The sequence below is a fragment of the Equus asinus genome, chromosome 3 (genome assembly GCF_041296235.1).
Source record: "Equus asinus isolate D_3611 breed Donkey chromosome 3, EquAss-T2T_v2, whole genome shotgun sequence".
Classification (NCBI taxonomy): domain Eukaryota; kingdom Metazoa; phylum Chordata; class Mammalia; order Perissodactyla; family Equidae; genus Equus; species Equus asinus.
In genome coordinates this window covers 131738843-131762981 of record NC_091792.1, presented here as the reverse complement: position 1 = coordinate 131762981, position 24139 = coordinate 131738843, and the positions used below count along the sequence as shown (strand labels likewise).

The 24139-nt window shown below is 44.2% G+C and overlaps 1 protein-coding gene across 1 annotated transcript in view; it reads right to left on the bottom strand.

The window, feature by feature from the left end:
* The window catches only part of RELL1 (RELT like 1), a 60620-nt gene extending 36786 nt beyond the window's left edge, over window positions 1–23834 (bottom strand). Inside the window, exon 1 of the mRNA XM_070506055.1 lies at window positions 23545–23834. Within this exon, the coding sequence (XP_070362156.1) occupies window positions 23545–23632 (88 nt within the window). The 5' untranslated portion in view covers window positions 23633–23834. The remainder of the gene's footprint in view (window positions 1–23544) is intronic.
* Between the last annotated feature and the right edge of the window lie 305 nt (window positions 23835–24139).

Sequence of the window (24139 nt, the reverse complement as noted above, 5' to 3'; positions counted from 1 at the left end):
GCAAGTTTGCTTGGTGGTACAGGTTGAATTTTGCCTTCCTCCCAACCCATATGTTGAAGTCCTAACCCCAAGTACCTCAGACTGTGACCTTATTAGGAGACAGGGTCTTGACAAAGGTAATTAAGTTAAAATGAGGTCACTAGGGTAGATTCTAATCCCTCATGGCTGGTGTCCTTATAGAAAGGGGAAATTTGGAGATAGACATGCACACAGGAAAAATGCCATGTAAAGATAAAGGCAGAGATCAGGGTGATGCTTATACAGGCTAAAGAATGCCAAAGATTGCCAGCAAACCACCCGAAGCTAGGAGAGAGGCATGGAACAGATTCCTCCTCACAGCCTTCAGAAGGAAGCAACTCTGCCAACCTTGATCTTGGACATCTAGCCTCCAGAACTGTGAGATGATAGATTTCTCTTTTTTAAGCCATGCAGTCTGTGGTACTTTGTTACAGCAGCCCTAGCAAACTAATACACTTGGCATGGAGAGGACAACAACACGAGTTCAGTTTTGAACAGCCAGAGATAGAGGTAAGCAGGGGGACATCTAGATGGAAATATCCATTGAGCAGCTAGATTTACTCCATGAGGAAACTGAGAAAGAGAAGCCAGGGCTCTACCCTAGGACACAGAGGAACGAGTTTCCAGAAGGAATGGGCAGTCAGCCAGGTCAGATGCTGCAAGACAGAACAACTAAAATAGCAAGGAAATGTAAAATAGTGCTGCCACTATGGAAAAAAGTATAGAGGTTCCTCAAAAAATTAAAAATACAACTACCATATGATCCTGCAATCCCACTTCTGGGTATGTATCCAAAGGAAATGAAAACAGGATCTCGAAGAGACATCTGCACTCCCGTGTTCATTGCAGTATTATTCTCAATTGCCAAGATAAGGAAACAACCTAAACGCTCCTCAGTGGTTGAATGGATAATGAAGATGTGGTATATCCTTACCACCAAATCCTATGCAGCCTTAAAAAAGAAGGAAATTCTGTCATAGGCGACAATATAGATGAACCTGGAGGACATTATGCTAAATGAAATAGGCCGGTCAAAGAAGGACAAACACTGTATGATTCCACTTACATGAAGTATCTAAAATAGCCAAATTCATAGAAACAGAGAGTAGAATGGTGGTTGCCAGGAGCTAGGGGGAGGGAGAAATGGGCAGTTGCTATTCAAAGGGTATAAAGTTTCAGTTCTGCAAGATGAATAAGTTCTAGAAATCCACTGTACAACACTGTGTCTATAGTTACCAATACTGTACTGTGCATTTAAAAACTTAAGAGTATAGATCTCACATTGCATTCTCACCACAATTTCTTTAAAAAAAAAGGAAAGAAAAAAGAAAGAACCTAAGAGGAATCTTTAGAAAGAAAATTGCGAAGAACCCAAACAAATTAGGCCACATAGAAGTTCCCAAGGACACATGGGAACCCTTTAGTTTCTAATTTGGGAAGCAACTTGGAATCTTTTTTTTTCTCCTTGTTGTATTTTACTCCCCATCTGTTTCTCTGTAGTTTTTTGAAGTAAACTTAAAATCCTAAAAAAAATAAATCTTTAAAATCCTAAAATACATACATATGTACATAAGAAAAATGAAAAGTAAATAAATAAAATAAAACAGGAAGGAGAAACGATCCACAGGAGATCTTTGTGGTCTTGGAGGGAGCAGTTTTTCAATGGACTGGAAGGCCAGACGGAAGCTAGATTCCCTGGGTTGAGGAACAGAGGCTAAGCTCTTTCTGGAAGCCCACCATGAGCAAAAGGGTAGGGTGGTTCACCTCCAGGGTGAGGAGAAGAAATTTTTGTTCAGAGTTTAGTGTTTTTTTTAAGTAGCTTCAACCAAAATGCTTATTTATATGCAGAAGAGGAGGAACAAAGGGGAGACTGAGAGGGAATCTGGAGTGACAACGTTGAGGAAGCTGAAGGAGATGATTTCCGTATGAAGAAGATGGATTCAACACCTAAAGAGGAAAAAAGGCACTTCTTCCTGAGGCAGGTCAATGAGCTAGAGTCCTTTCTGGTGGGGAGGAGGAAGCTGAGGGGAGAGGTGCCTGATTGCTTCCATTTCCTCTTCACATAAGAAGCCACGGCACCTGTTGAGAACTGGGGGGCCAGGACAGAAGAGAGGCTTAGGAGACAGTGAGGCTTGGTGGAGAAATGAAGGAAAAGGAGAGGCCAGTGAAAGGACTGTGCAAAGGCATTCAGGGCACAGCTGAGATGTGCAGCCCAAATCTCCAACTGGGCTAAGCCATGCAAGGGAGAGCCATGAGAGCTGGAGAACGCAGGACAATAGGGTCAGTAATCAGGGTCAGAACAGAAAGTCGGAAGAGCCAACGGAAGGAAGGGAACGATTTTGGGTGGGATGGTTCCAGAAATGATGGGAGGCATGGCTCAGACTAGTTTGTTATTTCTCTACTGCTCCTAACAACAACTACCACATTTATGGAGCATTTATGGGCCAGGACGAAGTGACACATTGAACCTTTACAATAAACCTGTGACACAGTTACTGGTATTATCCCCATGTCGCAGATGGAGAAAGGAGGCTCAGAAAGGTACAGCAACCTTTCCAAGGTCACAGTGCTACTCACTGGCCGTGCCTGGATTCAAACCAGGCAGTCTGGATCCTGCCCGCTTATACACTGCTTCTTGTTACCTTCTGGAAACCTCAGTGTCTGCAGATGTAAAATGGGGCTTGTAACGGAGCACCACGCAACACAAATGCCTGTCTGAGGTATATCTCATTATTTTTCTTTCAACAATATTTCATCATTTAGCTACTTTTCTGTTAAAATGCTAAATGTCAGTTTGCTCTTGTATTTCACAACTTAGATTAAAGGCTCCCCAGACTTCAAAACTACGTGTTCCAATTAGCACAGCAAGAAGTAGGATATGTTTTGAAAATGCCCAACACCAGACTCCAAGGCATTTTACGGGATGAACAACTGCAAAACTCTGCTCCTTGTCCCCCATCTCTGACCTCCCTCCCACCTCCCAAACCACAGCTCACCTCATGCAGGCTGCGACCTGCGTCTCCTCAGGCTCTTCAAAAACAAGCCCATCGCCTCATCTCCAGTATCTTCTGCACACAGCAAGAGCCATTGAAACAGGGAGTTCTCAGCTCTTACTGATAAAGGTGATTCCTTTCTACAACATTACAAGGAAAAAAATGTCCAAGAAAAGCCAGCGTTTATCAAAATCCTTTGGGTTTTTCCTAGACCTAAACAGGTTTGGTTAATTCACTATATTTTGAGGACTCGCTATGTATCATATTTTGCCACGATCCTGTAAAGGAGGTCACAAAAGAAGACGTGAGATTAAAGAAGATTGACGATGGCAAGGAACTGAGAAGGAAATTTAAGAAACGGCTTGAAGTCAACCCAAAAAATCAAAAGCAGCTTTCTAACTTGTTCAAAGGAATACTTGTATTTCCAACTGACCCCAAAGGCCAGAGGAGCTGAGCAGGAATGGGGCAGAGGCGGCATTCCTCAAACCCAGGGGGCATAGCTTGAGGGCTGCTAAAATAATGAGGAAGACAGCGGTCATAACCAGACTCCCGATAAGGAGCCCCTCATGACTTCTCCCAAGCAGGCGTGTTCCAGCCGAGGCACTTTAATGGATCTGATAGCTATTCTTCCCCCTTTATCAGGAAAGGGCACATTCTCAGAAGCTAGGGTTTCCCAGCAGAGCGACCCAACAACTCTGCTGGTAAGCAGATAACCCACACCACGCTTGGTTGGAAAATCATTTTTAAACGCACACACGCCCTATTTTTTTAAGCAAACATTCAAATCACAGTACCCAAGAGTGGTCTATTTTTGGTCTAGAGTACTGACTAAGATCACTAGACCATTTCTCTGCGTTTCTTTGCGGGGGTTTTTCTTCTGCTTCGCCACCAACTACCTCCGTGATATTCAACAAGCCACTTCACCTCTCTGGGCGCTCCAGCCGAGGACCTTCATGCTTCTCAAAATTCCATAACTCCTTGACCTTCTCCAGCCCCATCTACAATTCACTCTGCATTGATGCTACTAGAGAGAAAAACACAAGCACACCCTCCTGTGTCCAAAATCCAAAAAGCTCTGAAAACAAAATCCTTCATAACTCATTTTGTAGCAAAACCAAACCTGACAACCTCATTGGTAGCAAAACCCGTCCAGATCTCCTGTGATGCTGTCTACAACCTCTAGTCTGCGGAGTCTGCTGAATAAACATTAATATATTTGATTAAACCTCTCAGGGGGAAATTACATATTTAGAGTTTAGGCCAAGAGCCCAAAGGGTTTCAGATGGTCACAACACTATGAGTGGATACAAATACTTTAGAGAAGAGGAATTGGAGGTTGGAGAAGGGTATGTCACCTGACCAGGGTCACACAGTTAAAAACTGCCAAGAGGCTGGACGAGAACCCAGGCAGATCCTGTTTCAGGGCGGTGCTCGTGACCGGTCCACACTGCCTCTCAGCACTATTCTGGCAGAGCTAAGATCTTCTAGCTCCTGCAAAACGACCTCGTTTATTAAGTTAATTGTTTAAACATAGTTCAAATCAGTTATGTACACTAATAGAAGGGGAGAATGCAAAGCAGATCCTACGAAACAAAATCATCCTAAATTACATCTGGTTTTGGCTACAGAGACAACCAAAGTCACAGAACGTTTAAGACCATCCCCAACAGTGCCAGTTATTGAGAGCATTTGCCCAGACAAATTTAAAAAGCTTGAAACGTACGGCGAGAACAAATGAGCTCATATGGAAATTGGAAAACAATGAAGTCAGTATGTAAATAAGTGCTAAACTTTGTAGTGAAACTTCAGGCAGCTGCCAACTTCCAAACAAATTCCAAATAAACAGCTGCTACAGCCGCACCCTCCCTGACTCTGTGTCACGACTAGGCAGGGAGGGGACATCCAGATAGGATCTCCCTGGCGTGTGCGGAGTCTACCCACCCATTGCACAAAATCCCTCCCAATGCATACAGTCCCTCAAGTTACCTTTATTTTGTCAAAGCCCTTGAAATGCTACCACGATCCTGGAGCACAGGGCTCTGATTCCGGGCAGCAAAGACCACTTTGGGAACAGATGGAGGCCCAGGCAGCTTCCCCAGCAAAAAGCTCATAGATGAGCAATGCCCAGCGATGAACCCCTGATTTACAGATGCATCTGGCTAAGAGGTCCCTTGAAAAATGCAGCTGTCTCTGAGGTTTCTGCAAAGACCTGTGTGAGACCAGCTGCACCTGGGGGATGCCACAATGGAGGGCTCAGGGCAGCAGCAGCACCCCAGGATCTGGAGACAGGTGTTTAGAGTGGGAGAGGGAAATAGGGAGGGGCAAGTACCCCAAGACTTCGAAAGATTGCCTGTGCCCAAGAAAGCTTCTCCCCCCTAACCCCCTCCACAATACTTGGCTAAATGTGGCTTCAAATAGCTTTTGTTAGAAAACAACACATTCCTACGTCGCTTAATGACAGGGATACTTTCTGAGAAATACGATGTTAGGTGATTTCGCCGTTGCACAAACATCATAGAATATACTTACACAAACCTACACAGTATAGCCTCCTACACAACTAGGCTGGATGGTACTAATCTGATGGGACCACCATCCTCTATGTGGTCTGTCATTGACCAAAACTTTGGCATGCAGCACGTTATTGCCAAATGCAATGAGTAAACCTTGATTGCAGCTTGGTTCAAAATTTTAAACAATAATAAAAATTTTAAAACAGCTATAAAGGATATTTTGAGGACAATTAAGGAAACAAGGTTAGACAGTATTCCAGACTTACTGTTTATTTTCTTAGGTATGATGACAGTATTGTGGCTATATAGAAGGAAGTCCTTAATCCTGCCAGATGCACGGTAGAGGTATTTAGGGTGAAATGTAACAATGCCTACAACTTGATTTCAAATAGTTCAGCAAAAAAAGTGGATAGATAGGTGGATGGATAGATAGATAGGCAGATAGGGTGAGGAAGTGAATATAGCAAAATGTTAAATCTAAGCGTTAGTATACAGTGTCCATTTTACTATTCTTTCTACTTTTCTGTAATAAAAGTTCATGAAGTCCCATTTTATCATTTTTTTAAAAAATATTCTTTGTGGGAACCTAATTATCATTTTTAATGGGAAAAGCATTTCAATTTTCCACCCAGTTACTCAAAAACGAATGTTTGGAGCACAAGCCATCCTTAAGCTGCAGTTTCTCTGTATAGGTACTAGAGGAGTTGAGAAAGGAAATAATTAGTAGGATCCAGGAAGAAAAAGGACTGTAGATTCGGTTTCAAAAGAAAAGCTGAATTGGGCTGGACAAAAAGGGAACAAACATTCTTGACAGGCAGGAAGTTGGGGGACAAAACCAGATCACTCATGCACCCCAGGTAGCTACCAGAACAAAGGACTGAAACTAGGGTGACGTCAACATAAAGAAAAAAGAAACTTAAAAATGATGGAAACTGTAAATATTTACCATCACAGCTTTCAATTTAAACTAGAGGGGGGGAAAACTAACTTTACAGAGGCAGAGAAAGTCTCCAGCATTCTCCACAACTGTCTCAGGTTCACCATTTGAAGTTATTTCTAAAGGCTCCAGAACTCCCTGACCAGACGTAACGCCCCAAGGGCACCAAACAATTGAACACAAACAGCTACAGCCCCACAGCTCATCCTTGGGAAAGGATTAACTTCAGGGTCCCAGTGTTTGGAGAAGCCAAGGATCTCAACTTCTGGACTCTTCCTGAATCTTCCAGAGTATCTCAAACAATGGTGTGCCTTCAGAAGACAACAGAAGCTTCACCTGACCTTGCCTCACCCCAGACTAGGGCAACGTCAGCTTGCTAGTATCTGCATTGGGACACAGGCCAGGAAGCCACCAAGCATGCCTCTAAGGCAGAGGACCCCAAGCAGTGGGGCACATCAGGGTGTCCTCAGAGACGGGTATAAGCAAGGGTAATGCCCAAGAGGCTATAGGGACGGGGAGAGCTCAGCACTTTGGACCCCAGCTGAATCTCCCCCCTCCTTTTTTCCTGTTCTCCTGCCCCCTCCCCCACCTCTCTTCCTTCTTTTGCTATTTTCAGTGTCCATTTGGGGATTTTTTAAGTCTTTAATTACCAGTAGCACTGTCTGTCTTCCAGGGAGGGCCTGGGTGGTTGGTGGATAGGAGTAGAGAGACACTCTGTGGACCCTTCTGAACATTTCAAATTGTAAATTATATCCATTCAAGAAAGAAATGGAAATTTTAAACAGTCATTTGCTTGATGTAACTTTAAAGCAATGGTACTTCAGAAATTTAATATTCACTTCAGATTCTTTTGCAAAAGGCGGTGTGTTATGAAGGAGTTGCTACGTTAAGATCATTCTAAGAGCATTTACTGAGCGTTTGCAAGGCATCGGGTATTGTTCTAAACGCTTCATGCACAATCTCATTTCATTTCCACAACGTCTGTAAGGTAGGTTGTCTCACTGCCCCCACTTGCAGATGAGAAAAATGAGGCACATGGGGGTTCAATAACAAGTCCTAACATGTGGTCGGACAGGACCCAACCCAGGCAATGTGACCCGGGGCCACATTATTTAACTGCCTCTGTAAGAGCGGCAGGTTTAACCATCAACAACTGACCACAAGCTGCCAGGTCTGTAGGGAGCGGAGCTGACAGACCCTCACCAAATGCACTGCCCTCAGGCCACAGATTCCTAACAGATCTGTTCGTGCACATTCCTTGTAAGAGGCCAAGCAGGGACTAGGTTAGAAATTATTTCAACTACAGAAGGAAGCTAAACGGCAAGTGCCAGAACAAAACCACCAAATAGGAAGAAGAGGACAAGCCCAGATGGCCTGTTTCTGGCAGAAAAAGCAAGAGCGGGGCGAGGGGAGGAGGTCTGTTAGGAACCAGGGACTCTCCTGGAGCTTCACAGACAGGGAGCTGGGGCAGAGGACCGGGCCTCCTGGAGCCAGGTCCCTGGTTTCTGGGTACAGCCCGCCCTTGCCAGGGTAGGAGTCCAGCTAAGTAAATTCCACCATGTGGAAGACAACACAAACCCACCATGGGGGGAAACATGCGGATATTGCTGAGCTGGCAGGAGCTAAGCAAGCGCTTCAAAAAGGAAGACTGGCCCAGCACCCAGCCCAGCAGAGGCAGACAGTGACCGATTCTCCTGTGGAGGGTTGGGGGCTCACCATCCCACATATAAGGCCTCTGGGATGGTCAACGACTTTACCACCAACTGCTAATAGAAGCAAACCTTCCCCGAGTGCTTATTCATGTGCCTGGCATTTTTACTGGCATTATCTTTATTTTTAATCTTCATAACTCTTAGATAGGTGTTATTATTAAACCCATCTTAGAAATAGAGACATGATAGAACAAAGTGTTGAAATCAAGGTCACTCACCTGGGGAAAGGCCAGGATTTGAACCGAGGTCTTTTACAAGCAGGGCCCAAGCTCTGAACCACGCTGCTCCCTAGAAAGAAAGGAGGCAAGGGCAGAAGCCAGCTTTTTCTTGGCTGCACTGTATTCATTCGACTTGCTTCTTAGCTCTGAGACCTCAGGCAAGTCAATTAACTTCCCCATGCCTCAGTTTCCTCATCTATAACAGACAGATGATAATAGACTTGTTTCTGAGCATTAAATGAGATGAGAGTGCCTAACACAGAGTAAGTGCTAATAAATGTTAGCTATTATTGCTGGGTTGATTGTTAGCAGTGACAATAAGTGTAAATGCCCGTGATTGTCACAAAGTTTACAGCTCAGCTGGGGATACAAAACCAATATGCAGGAAAGGAGGATAAATCACAGGAGCCAGTCAGGAGGAGGCGGTGTCAAATGTAGAGGACAGAATAAATACCTAAGCCCTGGAGGTGAGGGAGCAGCCGCCACAACAGTGCTCCCCAGGCAGCACCACGGGGCCAGTCCCACAACCCTGGCGGCAGCCCAACGTTTCTCTTCCTTCCAGGAACAGACAGCGGATAATGATTAAACAGAAAGCTACAAAAGTCCTAAGCACAGGGTTTTCCCATTAGTCACAGGTTAAGTTAGGCAGGGTTCCTGCAAGAGCGGCATGTGGCCTGCCTTCTGGGAATACGGCAAGTGGGAAACAAACATGAGTAATTGGAGCGCCAAGGTTCTGTGCCCGGGGAAGTCTCCACAAGTGCTGTTAGAGCAAGAGCAAGGCAAGAGAGGGCCTCGCAAGGAAAATAAAGACCTCTCTGGAAAGATTAAACAGAAGTAACTAGGAAAACTCTAGACATAGAGGAGCTGATTTTAAGGAGAAGAAATGAATGTGAAAATCACTAGCATGAAACTCTATAAATAAGAACTCTGAAAACCAGTAGTAAGGATTAAACACGTAGAAAAATATGATTAATAATAGTCACGTACTGATGCATACTTTGTATGTTACTAGTCCAAGCACTTTACAGTATGAATTCATTTAACCTTTTACAATAACCTTCAGAGGTGGGTGCTGTTGTTTTCAACCCCATTTTACAGATATGAAAACTACAGCACAGAGAAGTCAAGTAATTTATATCAGGTCAAACAGCTAGCAAGTAGCAGAGGTGGGATTTAATCCAGGCAGCCTGGCTCCAGAGCCCCATACTCCGCTCTCTTGTCTCTGAAGTATGGCAGTGAAAGTACTGATATTCAGTAAAGTTCCACGAAATGGGATTATCTATAGCTCATCTCTAGTTGAGTGAGAGTCTTAAATAGAAATCTATGGGTAATCGTTACTGATCTAATTCAACAATAAATCTAGAATAACAATGGTTTTTCCCAGTGAGTCAGTTATTGAGAAGGGAAGGTGCATTTAAGTTATAGTCTCTCCAAGTCAACATATGTCCAAGTTATATTCTCATCAAGCACTAATTTCAAAAAGAAAAATTCTGCCACCATTTATAAGAAGCAAAATTAAAAAGTCATCCCGAGCTACATTTAACACTGTCGAACTGTTGATTACTTCTCGGAAATCCTAAACTTCCTTTTGACTTTTAAAACAATAAGAGCAATGTGTATGAAGGGCTCAGATTTGCCATTTCCCTTTGTCTAAAATTACTCGATTGTTAACGATAAATGTTAAATGAAGAAATAAACATAAACTAGTATTTGGAGCCAACATGAGCTCAGTTGTATTGAAGAAAAAGATACCAAAATGTCTACACTAGTTATCTCTGAGTGGTAAGATTATAAGTTACTTTTCTTTTCAGCATTTTGTATCTTATGTTGGTGGAACTTGGGGGTATTTTTTTCTTTTTCTACTTTTTGTCTTTTCTAAGATATCTTGATGGTAATCACTACAGTCGTTTTTCAAAAACTGCACATAAAAAGTTTCAACAAAAATAATCCATAACCAACCTATAAATGAAAATTTGGGTGAGTTTATTCTGAGCTGAAATCTGAGGACCATGGCCCGGGGCCTTTCTTCCCGAAGGAAGAAAGGGCACCAAAGAAGTGGGGTGCACAGAATGCTTATATACCCCCAAATAGGATGTTTCACATAGGATTGAAATATCCCTTTTACAATAGTCGCGAGACTGCTCTGTCGGCACAGCGATTGATGGAAACAACAGGTAGATCTGCTGTCTGGGTGAACACAGCAGGGTGGCAGTCTGCTATCTGGAGCTGGGTGGTCACAGGTGAGCTGGGTGGTCAAAGGTGAGCACAGCAATCAGTTCCTAGCCTAAGGAAAGATGCTTATCCTTAAGGAAATGCCAATGTTGGGGGAAGTTGCACCTTTATCTTAAGGCCATTTGTTCTTGCCATAGGAAATGTTTTAAAGCAGATATGCAATGCGTGCTCAATGGCCACAGTCAGGCCCTTTTGGAAAAACCAAAGTCAGGCTGAATTAGGTTTATACCAAATGGCTTCCTCATATACTCCAATATATCCTGTTGCTTGCCATTTTTATTTGTCAAAAGTCAAAAAGGAACCGTCACTACTATTTGGTTGAACCCTATGAAACTGTTGTCACCGTAGGGTAAAAATAGTAGAATACTGACAATTTCATACGGCTCAACCTAACAGTAATATTAATGTAAGGAGGTAAACCAGAATACTGGAAATCCTTAGTAAGGAGACTGCCTATACCTGCAATCCACAACATTTACATCCTAAATATTTCCACTGACTGGAGGCAGAGACAATACTGTGAAATCTCTGGTCTACACAGTAGGAGAGAAGGGTCAAAGAAAACCACACCGTGGTATAACTTCTACTTTCTCACACTATAAAACACAATGTAAATACATAAACAATAAGGCACTGGCCTGAGAATTTCTTTTCCTTCCTCACTATATTTTTCTAAATGCCTTGAGTCTTTAGCTAAATAGTAAACCACCATAATTTCAAAAAGAATATTCTAGGCACAGTTTTAATATTATGAGTTGATTTTTTCCAATTGGGAAGACTTGACTATTTCATTTTTCCAAAAACCATGTCTCCATCAACAACTGGGTGTCCTACATTTCCATTCAATTCTGATACCAACTACCTGGTGTTAGCGCAAAACCCACAGATTTAAGGACTCAGTCCCACAAAACTGCCCCTACTTCAGATGCCATTTGCAAATGGTGTCCCGAGGCTAACTGACTAGAAATTTGGGGGTTCCCATGATCTCCCTCAGATTCAACAATTTGATAGAATGACTCACAGAACTCAGGAAAGTGAGCTACTTACAACTGCAGTTTTATTATAAAGGATAAATGGCCAAATGGAAGAGATGCACAGGGCAAAGTGTGGGTGGAGGGGGGACTGAAGAGCTTCCATGGTTTCTCCAGACACATCGTCCTCCCAGCACAATCACGTGTTCACCAACCCAGAAGCTTCCTTAGCATCCTTGTTTCAGAGTTTTTATGGAAGTTTCATTACATAGGCATGATTGATTGAATTATTGGTCACTGGCAATTAACTCAATCACCAGCCCTTCTTCCTTCCCCGAGATCAGGGGTGGAGCTGAAACTTCCAACCCTGTAATCATGTAGGCAGTCCCCTCTGGCAACCAGTCCCCATCCTGAAGCTCTCTGGGGGCCCACCCGAGTCATCTCATTAGCATGAACTCTGGTCTGGTCTAAAAGAGTTCATTATGAATAACAAAGGACACTCCTATCTTTCAGAAAATTCTAAGGGTTTCAGGAATTCTGTGCCAGGAACCAGGGACAAAGACTAAATACATGTATTTTTTTATTAGACCACATTGACCCAAAATCAAGTCTTGACTCATTTATATATCAAGACGCAGCACCGAACAGCATGGGGAAGATAACTGTTTTATCATATGGTTCAAGCAACAAATTCTCTTTCCCCCTTTGAAGTCTTCCCCTCCTATTCCACCCTCAACCAGACACTGAGACACATCAAGTCAACTGCCTGTGTAATTACTATTTCCATAATATGTAGGCACCTAATGCATACTAAACGACTTTCAAATGGGTTCGTTTCCTCCTCCCAAATCTATTTGGTCACATTATAAGAAATCAAGGGACTAAGAAAACAGACTTGCCAGAAGTGACACAGAGATGGAGCCCTTAGCCAAGCAGGGTTTTTATAAATGACTCCAGTGCTGAGCTGCATGTCTTATTCAAAGCCACTGCCCTAAACACTGATGGCCAACACTGCCCTTCTGACCTGGGGAGAGAAGAAAACAATGAGAACGTGACCAACAATGGGGCTAAAAAATGGAAACGCACAACAGGCTTCTGAAAATAAATGTTTAACGAGGAAGAATTCAGGAGTCAAGCAGATCTGTACAATTTCAGAGGAGTTACTTGAACTGAAGACATATACACAATTAGCTAGCTTTTACTATTAATGAGCACTTCTTGGCCTTCACACCATCAAAACCGGACACTGCACTTACTTCATGATGTTAATTTCCCAGCACTCCTTAAACTTTGAAAAATTGCTTCTATCTATACATCATATGTGTTATATTAAACCTATACACTATATAGGTCATATTGGTATTACTTACAAAGGACTATATTATTCATTTGAGCCTCCAAACAACTCAGAGAGGTATAAAGAACAGATATTCTTCTCTCTCTCTCTCTCTCCCCTCAGATGAGGAAGCAGAACAGCAATCTCAGCTGCCTTGCTGAAAGTATGTGGGCCATGTCTCAAACTCAGGTCATACGGAGCTCAGCATCTCGGGCCTTTCCATCACATCGCGAAGTCTGAGGGCCTCTTCTGGTCCCCTATCCTCCACTCCACCCCATCCTCAGCCCCCCACTGCCTACACAATAGAGTGCATACTTTCATGAGCTCCACAGCCTCACTTCAGCCTCCCCTCTGCAGTCTCATCTCATGCAATTTTCACAGAGGAACTCTCTGTCTACACTGGGTCTGCACTGATTTTTCCTGTCCTACCTCCACACCTTTGCCCAGGCTGTTCCTTCTGCGGGGCATGCCATCCCCTGCACTTGTTTTAAGGTCCACTTAAAATGGCACATTTCAGGCTGTGAAGTCTTTTCCACCCCTCTTATCAGAAGGCAAGCTCTCCCCGTGATCCCACGCAGCACTTTGTCTGTGGTCCTCTGACGATAGCGAACACATTCTCCGTTATTCTATAACGATTAGTATTCATAGCTTATCTTCCCCTTCTCAATCACAAGTTTGCGGAGGACAGAAACCAAGTTTGTTGTTCCTTTTACACACCTACACAATGCCTAACAGTATCCCAGATAAGGCCCTCACTTTTAAATGAATTGCACACTGCTTATAAGAAGTATCCATATGTTTTACCTGCAAAGACTATTAAGGCACTGACTTGGCAATCACGCATGTGAAGTAAGTTTTACCCTCAAAACCCAGCTTCTTGGCTCTGTCACCTAGCTTTAAGCAAGGTGCAACGCCTCTTTTCTATCGGCTGTTGTTTTGTGTTTTGCCTTTAATAGAGGAGGAGGAGGTTGGAAAGAATTGAGGAAGCAGCAAAAGCACTCAGGCCATACAAGCATATAGCACAAACATGCAAAGAAAAATGCAGGAATGCCTGTTCATTAGCCATCTGCCACTTTACCAACGCCAGGAAATTCCGGGCTGCCGTTTTTTATAACATAGATAATTCGCATGATTGTGTTGGAGACTTCCAGCTATGAGGAGCTGTTAGAACATTTGAAAATTAGTGTTCCCAAGTTATATTGTGAGACAGAAAGCCCAGCGAATTCTTCAAACATCCAGGCCTTACAGGAATCTCAGAGAAGCACAGTATGTTTGTATATATGCATGGGGGAGGAAGGCTCGGCATGTTACCGACATTGAAAAGAATTTTTGTTTGTTTTTAACCCTACTTATCACATGACATTTTATGTATAGCTTCTTTATCGGTCTTGAACCACTCAGCTAAACTTCTCTGGCCAGTTCAGAAGGGTAACGGCATAACTGCCTAATTGGTGTCTTTTCAGGAAACTGAAATCGATTTTTCCTTAATATCTCCCTTATGCCAAAATTTTATAAAAATCTTTTATAAACCTAATGGCATATAAATTGAATTACTCCCTTCAAATATTTACTCTAAAAGCAAACGGGCAATCCCTGAAGAACTCCTTGGATATCTGCCCATTTTCCATTAAAAATAAAATCTATATTCAATTTATAAGATGAGTTGGTTTACCTGTTAAGTGGATGGATCTGCAATAAAAAAGTAAAAAATAAATAAATAAATATAAAGCCTTCTTTCTACCAGTGGTGCTGAGCACGGAGGACATGCAATTCACATAACACGAAGAGCACTTGAGAACAACGGACATGGACCTAGCTTTGGCTTCCCCTCATCTGTGACTTAGCGAGACCGACCACTTCTCTTTGTCTTGGTTATTCCTCTCTAAGTCTGTTTCCTCATCTCTACAAACCTGGTCAAGCAATGCAAATATCTGAGCATGTCTTATACGCTCTGCTGCCTCAAGGAGCTCTAGTTAGACAAAACCCAGCTGTAACACTGCATAAACTATACGTTAAATAACATGGAATGGATGCAACGTGTGTCGTTGCATGGACTTGACATGTATACTGACAGGAGGAGATAAAATCAGTGAGAATACCTATGAAAGGTTTCCTGGAAGTGTTGTCCTTGATCCCAGCTTGAAGGGAGCTGGGTGGAGAACGGGATATAAATAGCCCAGGAAGAGGAGAGGGATTTCCAGGTTAAGAGAAACACAACACACCTATTTCTTCCACCTTTTATCTCCTCCACTCACCAGTGTCACCTGGGAATGTGTTAGAAAAGCAAAATCTCCAGTCCCTTCCCAGGCCCGCAGACTCAGACACACTGGGGCAGGCCCAGCAATCTGCATTTGAACCAGCCCTCCAGTTAATTCTGACGCTGCTCAAGTTTGGGAACCACTGCTATCGCTTCACTTGCTCTCACCTCCTCTCTTCCATGGCCACCAGTTTTCTTCACATGGCTGACGCCGACATTTTTGCAAGTCTAAGTTTAAACTTCATTTCCTCCAGAAAGTCTTGCTCAACCTGTCCTGCACTCTCGTCCCACCCCAGCCCCAGGTTAGGTACTCTGGTCCTGTGCCACACCTTCCTTATCGAGGTCCCAATGACATATCGTTACTGCCTGCTTTATCCTCCTCCTGTTGGCTCCATAAAGACACAGACTGAATCCATTTGGTTCACATCACTTCACCCCCAGTGCCCTGCACAGTAAGGCACTGTGCTAATATTTGCTGAATGAATAAACAATTCAGAGAATTAACTTGTGAAACAAAGGTATAAAGAAGAGGTATAAAGTATTATAAAATTAGGAATATGATACACATGCAATTAATAGGTGCTTTTGAAGTACTGGTTATAGAAACACAACTGAATTTAGTTTGTCTTTGAAAAGAGCTTCTGAATAGATTTGGGTTTTAAAAACCTTTGCACTAAAAATTGTCACTAACACTTCCAGATTTTTCCACTTCAGGCTTTTGGAGCAATATGGCTCATTGAGGCTGGCAGACAAAACAGCCTTTTACCAATCCGGGAGGGGAGGGGGTGAGGAGACTCAAAGCTAAAATTTGTGGATGAATATTGGAAAGCGTTACTCTTCACTTTATTATAAAGAAAAAGCCTCAGGCCAAGTCAGAACACCTGGATTTAGCTCTGGCTTCCTTCCTTCCTTCAAATATTTAAGTGTCTGCTCTGTCCCAGGTCCTGTGCTTGGATCTGAGCCTTGGACACTGACCAAGACACACACAGGCCCTCCTTTACCAAACCTAATGGTCTACTCCTCCACCCAGCCTACGGCCATTCCTGACTCTCACAGGCCACTAAACCTCTTGGTGCTCAGTTTCCCCATCTGCAAAGAGAGGTGGTTAATTACAAGATGACCACCAAGTCTCCTCTGTCTCTCAAACTATATGACTAAGATCAACACAATGACTCTCATAAGTCAGTTAACCAAAGTCACTCCTCTCAGGGCCTGCTCACCCTGAGGGAGAGAACTGAGAAAAGAGACCCTGGAAGTGAGGACCAAGCGCAAACGCAGGCCAAGGGACCTCGCCAGCAGCAGCAGGGCTGGATCCACAGCTCTAACATAATGGGAAGAGTCATAGAGTAAAGAAACCTGCTGAAGTCCTGGCTAGGCCAACCCAGTTCCCTCATCTGCTGAATAACCTTTAAGGAGATTGTTAAGGTCCCTGCCAGCCCTGATGGTACAGGATCCTACTTCCTCACGCCCACATGTGTTTTGTCCAACACTACCAGGCAATTAACTCAATTCTGACACCACCTACCTAGAGACAAGAGTCAGATCCCATAGGCTAAGGGCTCAGTCCTACAAGATGGCCCCCTTACCCCACACACACTTCCAGTGCCAGCTACAAGTCCAGGCTATCACCTGTGCTTCTGACCAACAGGTTATAGATCACAGATTCCCACAACTCCCTCCTTGGGTTGCATTAACTTGCTAGAGCGGCTCACAGAACTCAGAGAGACACTTTACTTACTAGATCACTGGCTTATTATGAAAGTCTATAACTCAAGAACAGCCAGATGGAAGAGATGCATAGCGCAAGGTATGGGGAAATGGCACAGAGCTTACACGCTCTCCGGGCACGCCACTCTCCCTGCATCTCCACGTGCTCACCAACACAGAAGTTCATCAAATCTTGTGGTTCAAGAGTTTTTACAGATCTTAATCTCCAGCCCCACCCCACCCTGCAACTTCCCCTTCCCTGAAGTCAGCAGGTAGGGCTGAAAGTTCCAACTCTAACCATGTGATCTTTCTGCTGCCCAGCCTGCATCCTGAGGCTTTCTAGAGACCCAACCCTAAGTCACCTTATTAGCATACATTCAAAGGGGCTCCTTATAAATGACAAAAAAACACTCCTATCACGCAGGAAATTCCAAGAATTTGAGGAGATTTGTGCCAGGAACAGGGAAAAAGACCAAATATATTTCTTATTATACCACACTCATCATAAGATTCTACTTCATCAAGATACTCACCAGTGATCAATGAGAAGATGAACAACGACCAGTCTGACGCTGGATAATCAAAAAGCATGTCAATAGGATAATTACATCAAATACTAAGGGAAAACTGTCAAAATTTTGTGACTATACCTATAGACTGGGTAGAGATAAACCAACTGGGGAATCTTCCAAAATTCTTCCAAAAGAGTATCACATTCTCCCCCTATGAATGTAATGGTTTCTTTCCTATTTTCTTTTTCTCCTTCCTTGCCTAATTTTGGTAGCTAATGGCTCAGGCCCACATATCCCCTACATCCTGAGAGAACTCCCTGCCAAGCCTGCTGGTCCCTATTCCTCCTTCCCTGGGCCTTGGGCACTGTCCAACACGGCCTCCTCAAACTCCCCCTGCCCATCACACAGCCAGCCTCAGTATCTGGGGCTTGGGACACCTCAAGTAATGGCAGAGGACCTGAAAGGAAAATCCTGGAGGAGTTAGGAACTATGTCCCATCTGATGGCTATGAAGGGTTAGTATTTCGTTAAAGACAAAATAATAATAACATACTTTTTTAGCACTTACTATATGCCAAACACTGCACATGCACTCTCATGTTTTATTTCATGTAATCATCGCAACAACCCCATGAGGCAACTCCGCCATATTTTCTCCATAATACCAATGAGGAAAGTTGTTTAAAGACTTTTTTCCGTCTGTACAATAGGCACTTTATCAGTGGTTGGAACGTAGTTATACACAGGACTGTGCGAACAAAATGGGGGGAGAGGAAGGGAGGGGAGAACTGGCAGCTGTTTGGGACCCTGGGATGAGCAAGGGCAAGAACGCAGGGGTCTTGGGGTATTAAGAAGGAGGAATGAAGAACCCGTTCCCCTGAGTTCAAGTTTGGCCAAAGGATCCTCAAGGCGAGATGACTGGGCACAGGAACTCAGTTTGCCCAGGATGTCCACCACGCTCTAGCCATCCCTCTCTCCCCAAAACATCCCTTGGGCGAATTAGGTTTCTTTACTCCCTTACAAAGAGAGCTGTGTCAATAACTAGCAGAGGAAAGCAGAGGAGAAATTCAGCCCAACTCCTCCATCAAGTTTCCATCATAATGGGCACCCATCCCTAAAGCCAGCTAGAAGAAACAAAATCTCAGCTTTTCCCAGGTATCTCTATTTTACTAGATTCCACACTAGAATACCAAAGCAGTGCTTCTTTTCGCGAAGCGCCACTCGTTTGACTTTCTCCATAGGATATTTTCCTATTTTTAGCAGTTTTACACTTGCCCCAAAGACGTGAACAGATGAGTCAGAGAAAAGGAAATTCAGGACCACAATCTCTTATCCGAAAACCTGGAGGTCAGACGAGCTTCAGAGGTCAGACGTTGTTTGAAATTCAGACTTTGTGATTCTAGAAAGGTAATACAATGCATTTAGTACACATTATGTAACACTCAGAAATCAAACTCTGATATTACTGCAGCAAAACTTAGTAACATTCAAATTAAAGGAGATAAGTATATACTATACAATCTCACATTGGCTCAGGTCAGGTTTTACCACCAACAGAGTATGCAAAAAGCCTCAAAAAAACTTTTGGCTTTCAAAGCTTTTTGGATTTCAGAATTGTCCATATAGGATTACAGACATGTGCAAATGGCTTAAATACTAGAAAAAATAGTCAACCTACTAGTAATCAAAGACATACAAATTAAAACAATCAAGGTACCAATTTTTGCCTTACAAATTAGCAAATATGTTTTCCAGAGAAAATGCCAATGGTGTGAAAAGTGAGTCCTTCGACCATTGCTATAAGAATGTAAACTGGGACAACCTTCAGGTCACCAAAACTTGTATCATCCATGACCTCAAAAACATGAATACCTTTGACCCTAAAATTTCCTTTTCAGGAACCCATTTTCTGTGAAAGTCACTGATATCTAGACAAAGCTTTACACATGGATGTTCACTGAAAACAATGAGTTTTCAAATTCATTTGAAAATAATTAACAAATGAAATCTCCTAAAATGGAGGCAGAATGAATCCATATAATAGAATATTATACAGCCATTTTTTGAGTGTGTAGGGAAATAGAGAAACTTTCATGCATAATATTAGGTGAAAAACACAGGATACAAAATTTTATTTGCATTATGAGCCTACCCAAGTAAAGAACAGAGGAGAAAAGACCAGAATGAAATACGCTAACAGGGTGAGCGCTTTGGAATAACGAGATCAAAGGTGATTCTCTCCCCTTCTCTCTAGACTTTAAATCTTTGGGGGAATTTTCCAAAAATATCAAGAGTACTGTATTCTAGCTGAGGGGAAATGGGGACAAGAAGGCGTGACTATTTAACTCCCAGTCGATGGCAGCAAACTCAAGTATCTGAGGTATGACTCCGGGCTTTTATAAAGTTACAAGGAGCCTATCATTGCAAAACCATCACCACCTGCAGAATGAACACTTTACAGCCTACGTGGTCTACATTTATTAGATAGTTTGGTTGACACCATTATATAAATCCAGCTTAATGGGCGCTTCAGGAAAGAAATATAGAAAAAGGTAAAAGATATATGCCACTTTGGCATTTGTCAAGACCTTTCAGAGACATCAGCTCATTTCATCCTCATTAGCAGCCAGTAGGGCAGATAAAGATTGGCAGATGCCTATTATACGGATAAGAAAATGGAGGCAGAGAGAGCCACACTCCCAAAAGGGGCAGGGGCTCTTCATGGCTTTTGACATCACGTACAGGTATCTAACTTAGAGCTTGATGCTCTCTCCACTATACCATGCCCTTACCCTATTACTTAGTGATTCTTTATACACAGAATGAGAAGAAATTTCTCACTCAAACGAAAAGCAAAGTGATTTACTAATAACAAGAGTAGGCTTCAGAATTGAACAGATGTGTCTCAAGGTCAAAACTGAACTTCCATATTTGAGTGAATTTTCCAGTTTAACTTCTCAGAAACTCAATTTCTTCGTCAGGCATAAAATTATGTAGCTGACAGGATGTTGTAAGAATTAAATGATTTGAGTACTTAGACAAAGGCCTGACACAAAACAGGTATAATAAACATTGCATTCCTTCCTCCAAAAAGAGCAAAGCATCCACAGTGTACTAATTCCAAATTCCAGTGTTAGTCCTTGTTAGTCACACCAGACTCATTATTCTATGTGCTTTCAGCAGCCTACCAAATCTTCACCAACTACTGAGGTAAACACCCTAAAATTACTACAAACCATTCAACATAATAATTCTAACCAATGACAGTTTAAATCATTTTTTGTCAGTTTTAAATAATTTCCCTTTTGTCCCAATAGTAATTAAACATCAACATCAGAGCCAAACAATTCTTTAAAAAGTGACGATGAAATTTTTTTCTGTCATCTGGGGCTTTGGCCTCTCTCATTCAAATTCAACCACAGAAACTCCCAAATAGTTGGCTTGATTAATTTCTATTTTGAGGGTGGGGGGAAGGAGAATGGGGGAAGGATGGGCATTTCTCAAATTTTTCATTTCCTCTTTAAATTAAACCAGGGCATGGAAGCCCAAGCTCCCAGGGAGGGCGCTTTCTCAAAACATTCTGTCCACTCACTACGTATTATGTGGATGTACCGCTGGGTAGCTACCTGGCCGAAGGGAAACCCAGAATTTAACAAAGATTATCTTTGGATCTAAAGGAGGAATCAGGAGGCTGGATGGAAGCCCACAGGGCCCAAGCAGAGTCCACTTCTCATGTCACCAAGCTCTGGTCCTTTTCTGCCCACGCTACTCAAAGGCCACGCCCATTGTCTGGTAGAGAAACTAACAAGCCCAAAGGTTAAGTAACTAGAGAACTTAAGGACATAAATAAGCCAAGAGGTGGAAAATCGTCCCTTCTGGTGCTGTGGTATATAGTTTCCAAAGCCGATACTATGAGACAGAAGTTTAAGGAGACTCTTCTGCTAGGCAGGAAGTGAAAGAGACGTTGCCACTATTGACCATGAAGTCATTTGTCCTTCTTTTCTCCGCTTCCCGACTTCTGATAACCACATGCTTACAATTTTACGACGTCCTAAACTCCCTTTCTTAGAATCTCAACAAGACTGCTAAAGTTGATTTCTGTTCTATCTTCTCTCTTGGCAGCAGTGGGGTGCAAAGGAAAGAGAATGAACTTCGGAATCAAGCAGACTGGGTTATCAAAGATAAAGATGCATATAAGGATAGACCCATAACACACGCACTAGTGATTCTGCTTCTCGGACTGAATGCTGACTGATACACTACCTATGTGATGTTGGGCCAATTGTTTAACCTCTCTGGGCCTCAGTGCCTCACTGGAAATAAGAACTTCACAGGGTTGTGAGAAATAAGTGTAAAAATGAATACGGAGTGCCCAACTCAAAGCTTGGCACATAGCAGGCACTCAACAGTGCTTCCCATCTCTTTCTCCCTACTTCTCTAAAATATTCCCTACAAACATTAACACTGTCTTAGATTCCAAGGGGACCAGAGGACGGCTGGTCAGGGCATCTTTTCTCCATGCAGGCCTCAAGTCATGCTGGCACATTTGTACTCTGTACCTTTTCCTTTTTAGATACCTCATTCTTCTAAAGTGTTGCTTTCATCAAAAAGGTTACCATGCAATTAGATGAGAGCTTCCTTCATCACATTCCAGTCTGAAGAGCAGGATACTGCTCAGAGATCCATCGAAACACAAACTTACTCCACTGTTGGATGTCTCCTGCTAATGGCTGATTGGATGCATCACGTGCTGAATTTTTAACAATTTTACTCCCAGGTTAAGCTCTTCAAATTCTAGAGCAACCAATTCCAGCCCTCTAAGTACTGTCTACAACCTGGGGTGCAATTGAACCTGGTGATGCACCTACCTGTCTCAGCAACGAAACTCAGGGTGAAAACCAAAATCTCCCATCCAACAATGCATGTCACTAGCTGCCATTTCCCCAGGGTGGATGGCTGAAGGAAATACGGGTCTGCTAATAAAGACTCAGGGGAGATATTATTCATCCCATCCCGTCTAACATATTCTGGTTTCTATGAAAAAGTGAAAGCCAACGTGATAAGCCAGTTTAAAAGCTGTAAACAACTGGAATCTTCTCAGGAGTGAAGAGTAGAGTCTGTGTTCTTACGGAGGAGATAGTCACCATTGGAAGGCTTCCAATTGCTTATTATCTGGACCTGCAGAGGAGCTGCTCAAGCTTGGAAGAGCTTGCTGACGTAAGATTCTAGGCTGTGGTAACCCCAATTTGCCCTAGAAGATATACGTTTATTGTTATTTTTTAACTACCGCTGTAAGGCAGCAATTAAGAGGGGAAACTATGGGAAGGAATCCCCGGTGTCTCTAGTTATAAAAACAAGAGTATGAAACAGAACTTCTGTAAAAGTGACACCTCCTCTTAGATTTCAATTAAAAACTCCTGCTCCAAATACATCACTGGGGACAATACTTTATCATCTCTGCTGGTGGCTTCCTGCTCTGACCACAGAAGGTTCCTTTTGTGGTGACAGGTTTCGACTCAAAAAAAAAAACGTAAGTTTACAAACGTGCCTTCCCTTTTTCCAAGCCTCATTTATCCAGTATATGTGAGAAGAAATCTGAAATCCCCAACCTGTTACAAGAATCCATCAACCACTAAAACAAATAAAAACTTGGAAAGGAAAGGAATTGGAACTCCCCAAGGTTTTAAGATTTCTTTTTTAAAGGGGGGGGGGGGGGTTAGGCAGTGACAGGGCAGTCGGTCCCCTCGTGTCAAGATCTATCGCTCGCCGGGCCTTTGAGGAAAAGGGCGACAAGAAAGGGGTCCGCAGGGCTCCCAGGCGCCCCGCCCAGGCGGAAGCGCACCCGAGGAAGGCAAGACCAGGCCGGGTCCCTACACCCCAGACAGCTCAAAAGTCGGGGCGGCGGGTAACAACTACTCAGAGGAGCCGGCGAGGGGAAGGCTGGAGCCCGGCAGGCGGGAAGGGAGGGACGGGAGCCATCGCCACGCGCCGCGCCCAGCCCGGGCCACCCCCCGGGAGCCAGATGTTCAGCGCCGGATCCCACGGCTGTGCCAGCACCAGGGCAGCTCGGGGCACAGCGTGGCTGCCGTCCCGATCCCTCGCCTCCTCCTGCGCGCCCCGGTCCCAAGAGGGCACTCACCCGGGGCCACCAGTGGCGAACTCACGGCGCCTCCCACGAAGACAACAGCGGCGAAGACGGCTGACCCCGGGAGTCCCCGCGGAGCCATCGCCGCGTCCCTGCGCCCACCTTCCCCGGGGCGCCGCGTCCCGGGCTCCGGGAGGCGGTGCAGCTCTGTAGCCGGCGCGCAGACCGAGTGCCAGGGATCGGCCTCCGCGCGCTGCAAACCCCGCGCCGCCAGGGACCCTCCTCTCCGGCCCCACCCACCTCGGCTCAGCTCTGCCTCTCCCCGCCCAGCCCCGGGCTCCGCCTGCCCCGGCGCAAGACCTCCCTCTGGCCCCGCCCCGGGCACGCCTACCTCTGCCTGGCCCCGCCTCGCCCCGCCTCTCCCCGCCATGCCCGCTTCCTTTCTAAGTCCAGCCGCAGCTTCAGGCGCCCGGATTAGACCAGGGCCCCGCCCCTCCTGCTCCGCCCACGGTGGCCCGACCCCTCCTCTTCTCGTAGCGCCCGCTTCCTTTCCGAGCCCGGCCCGATCGTAGCCGCCCGGATCTGAGAGGGATCTGGGGGCGGGGGCTGGGTCGCCGCGGCTTGTCCTCCCGGGCTCTGGGACCAGCGG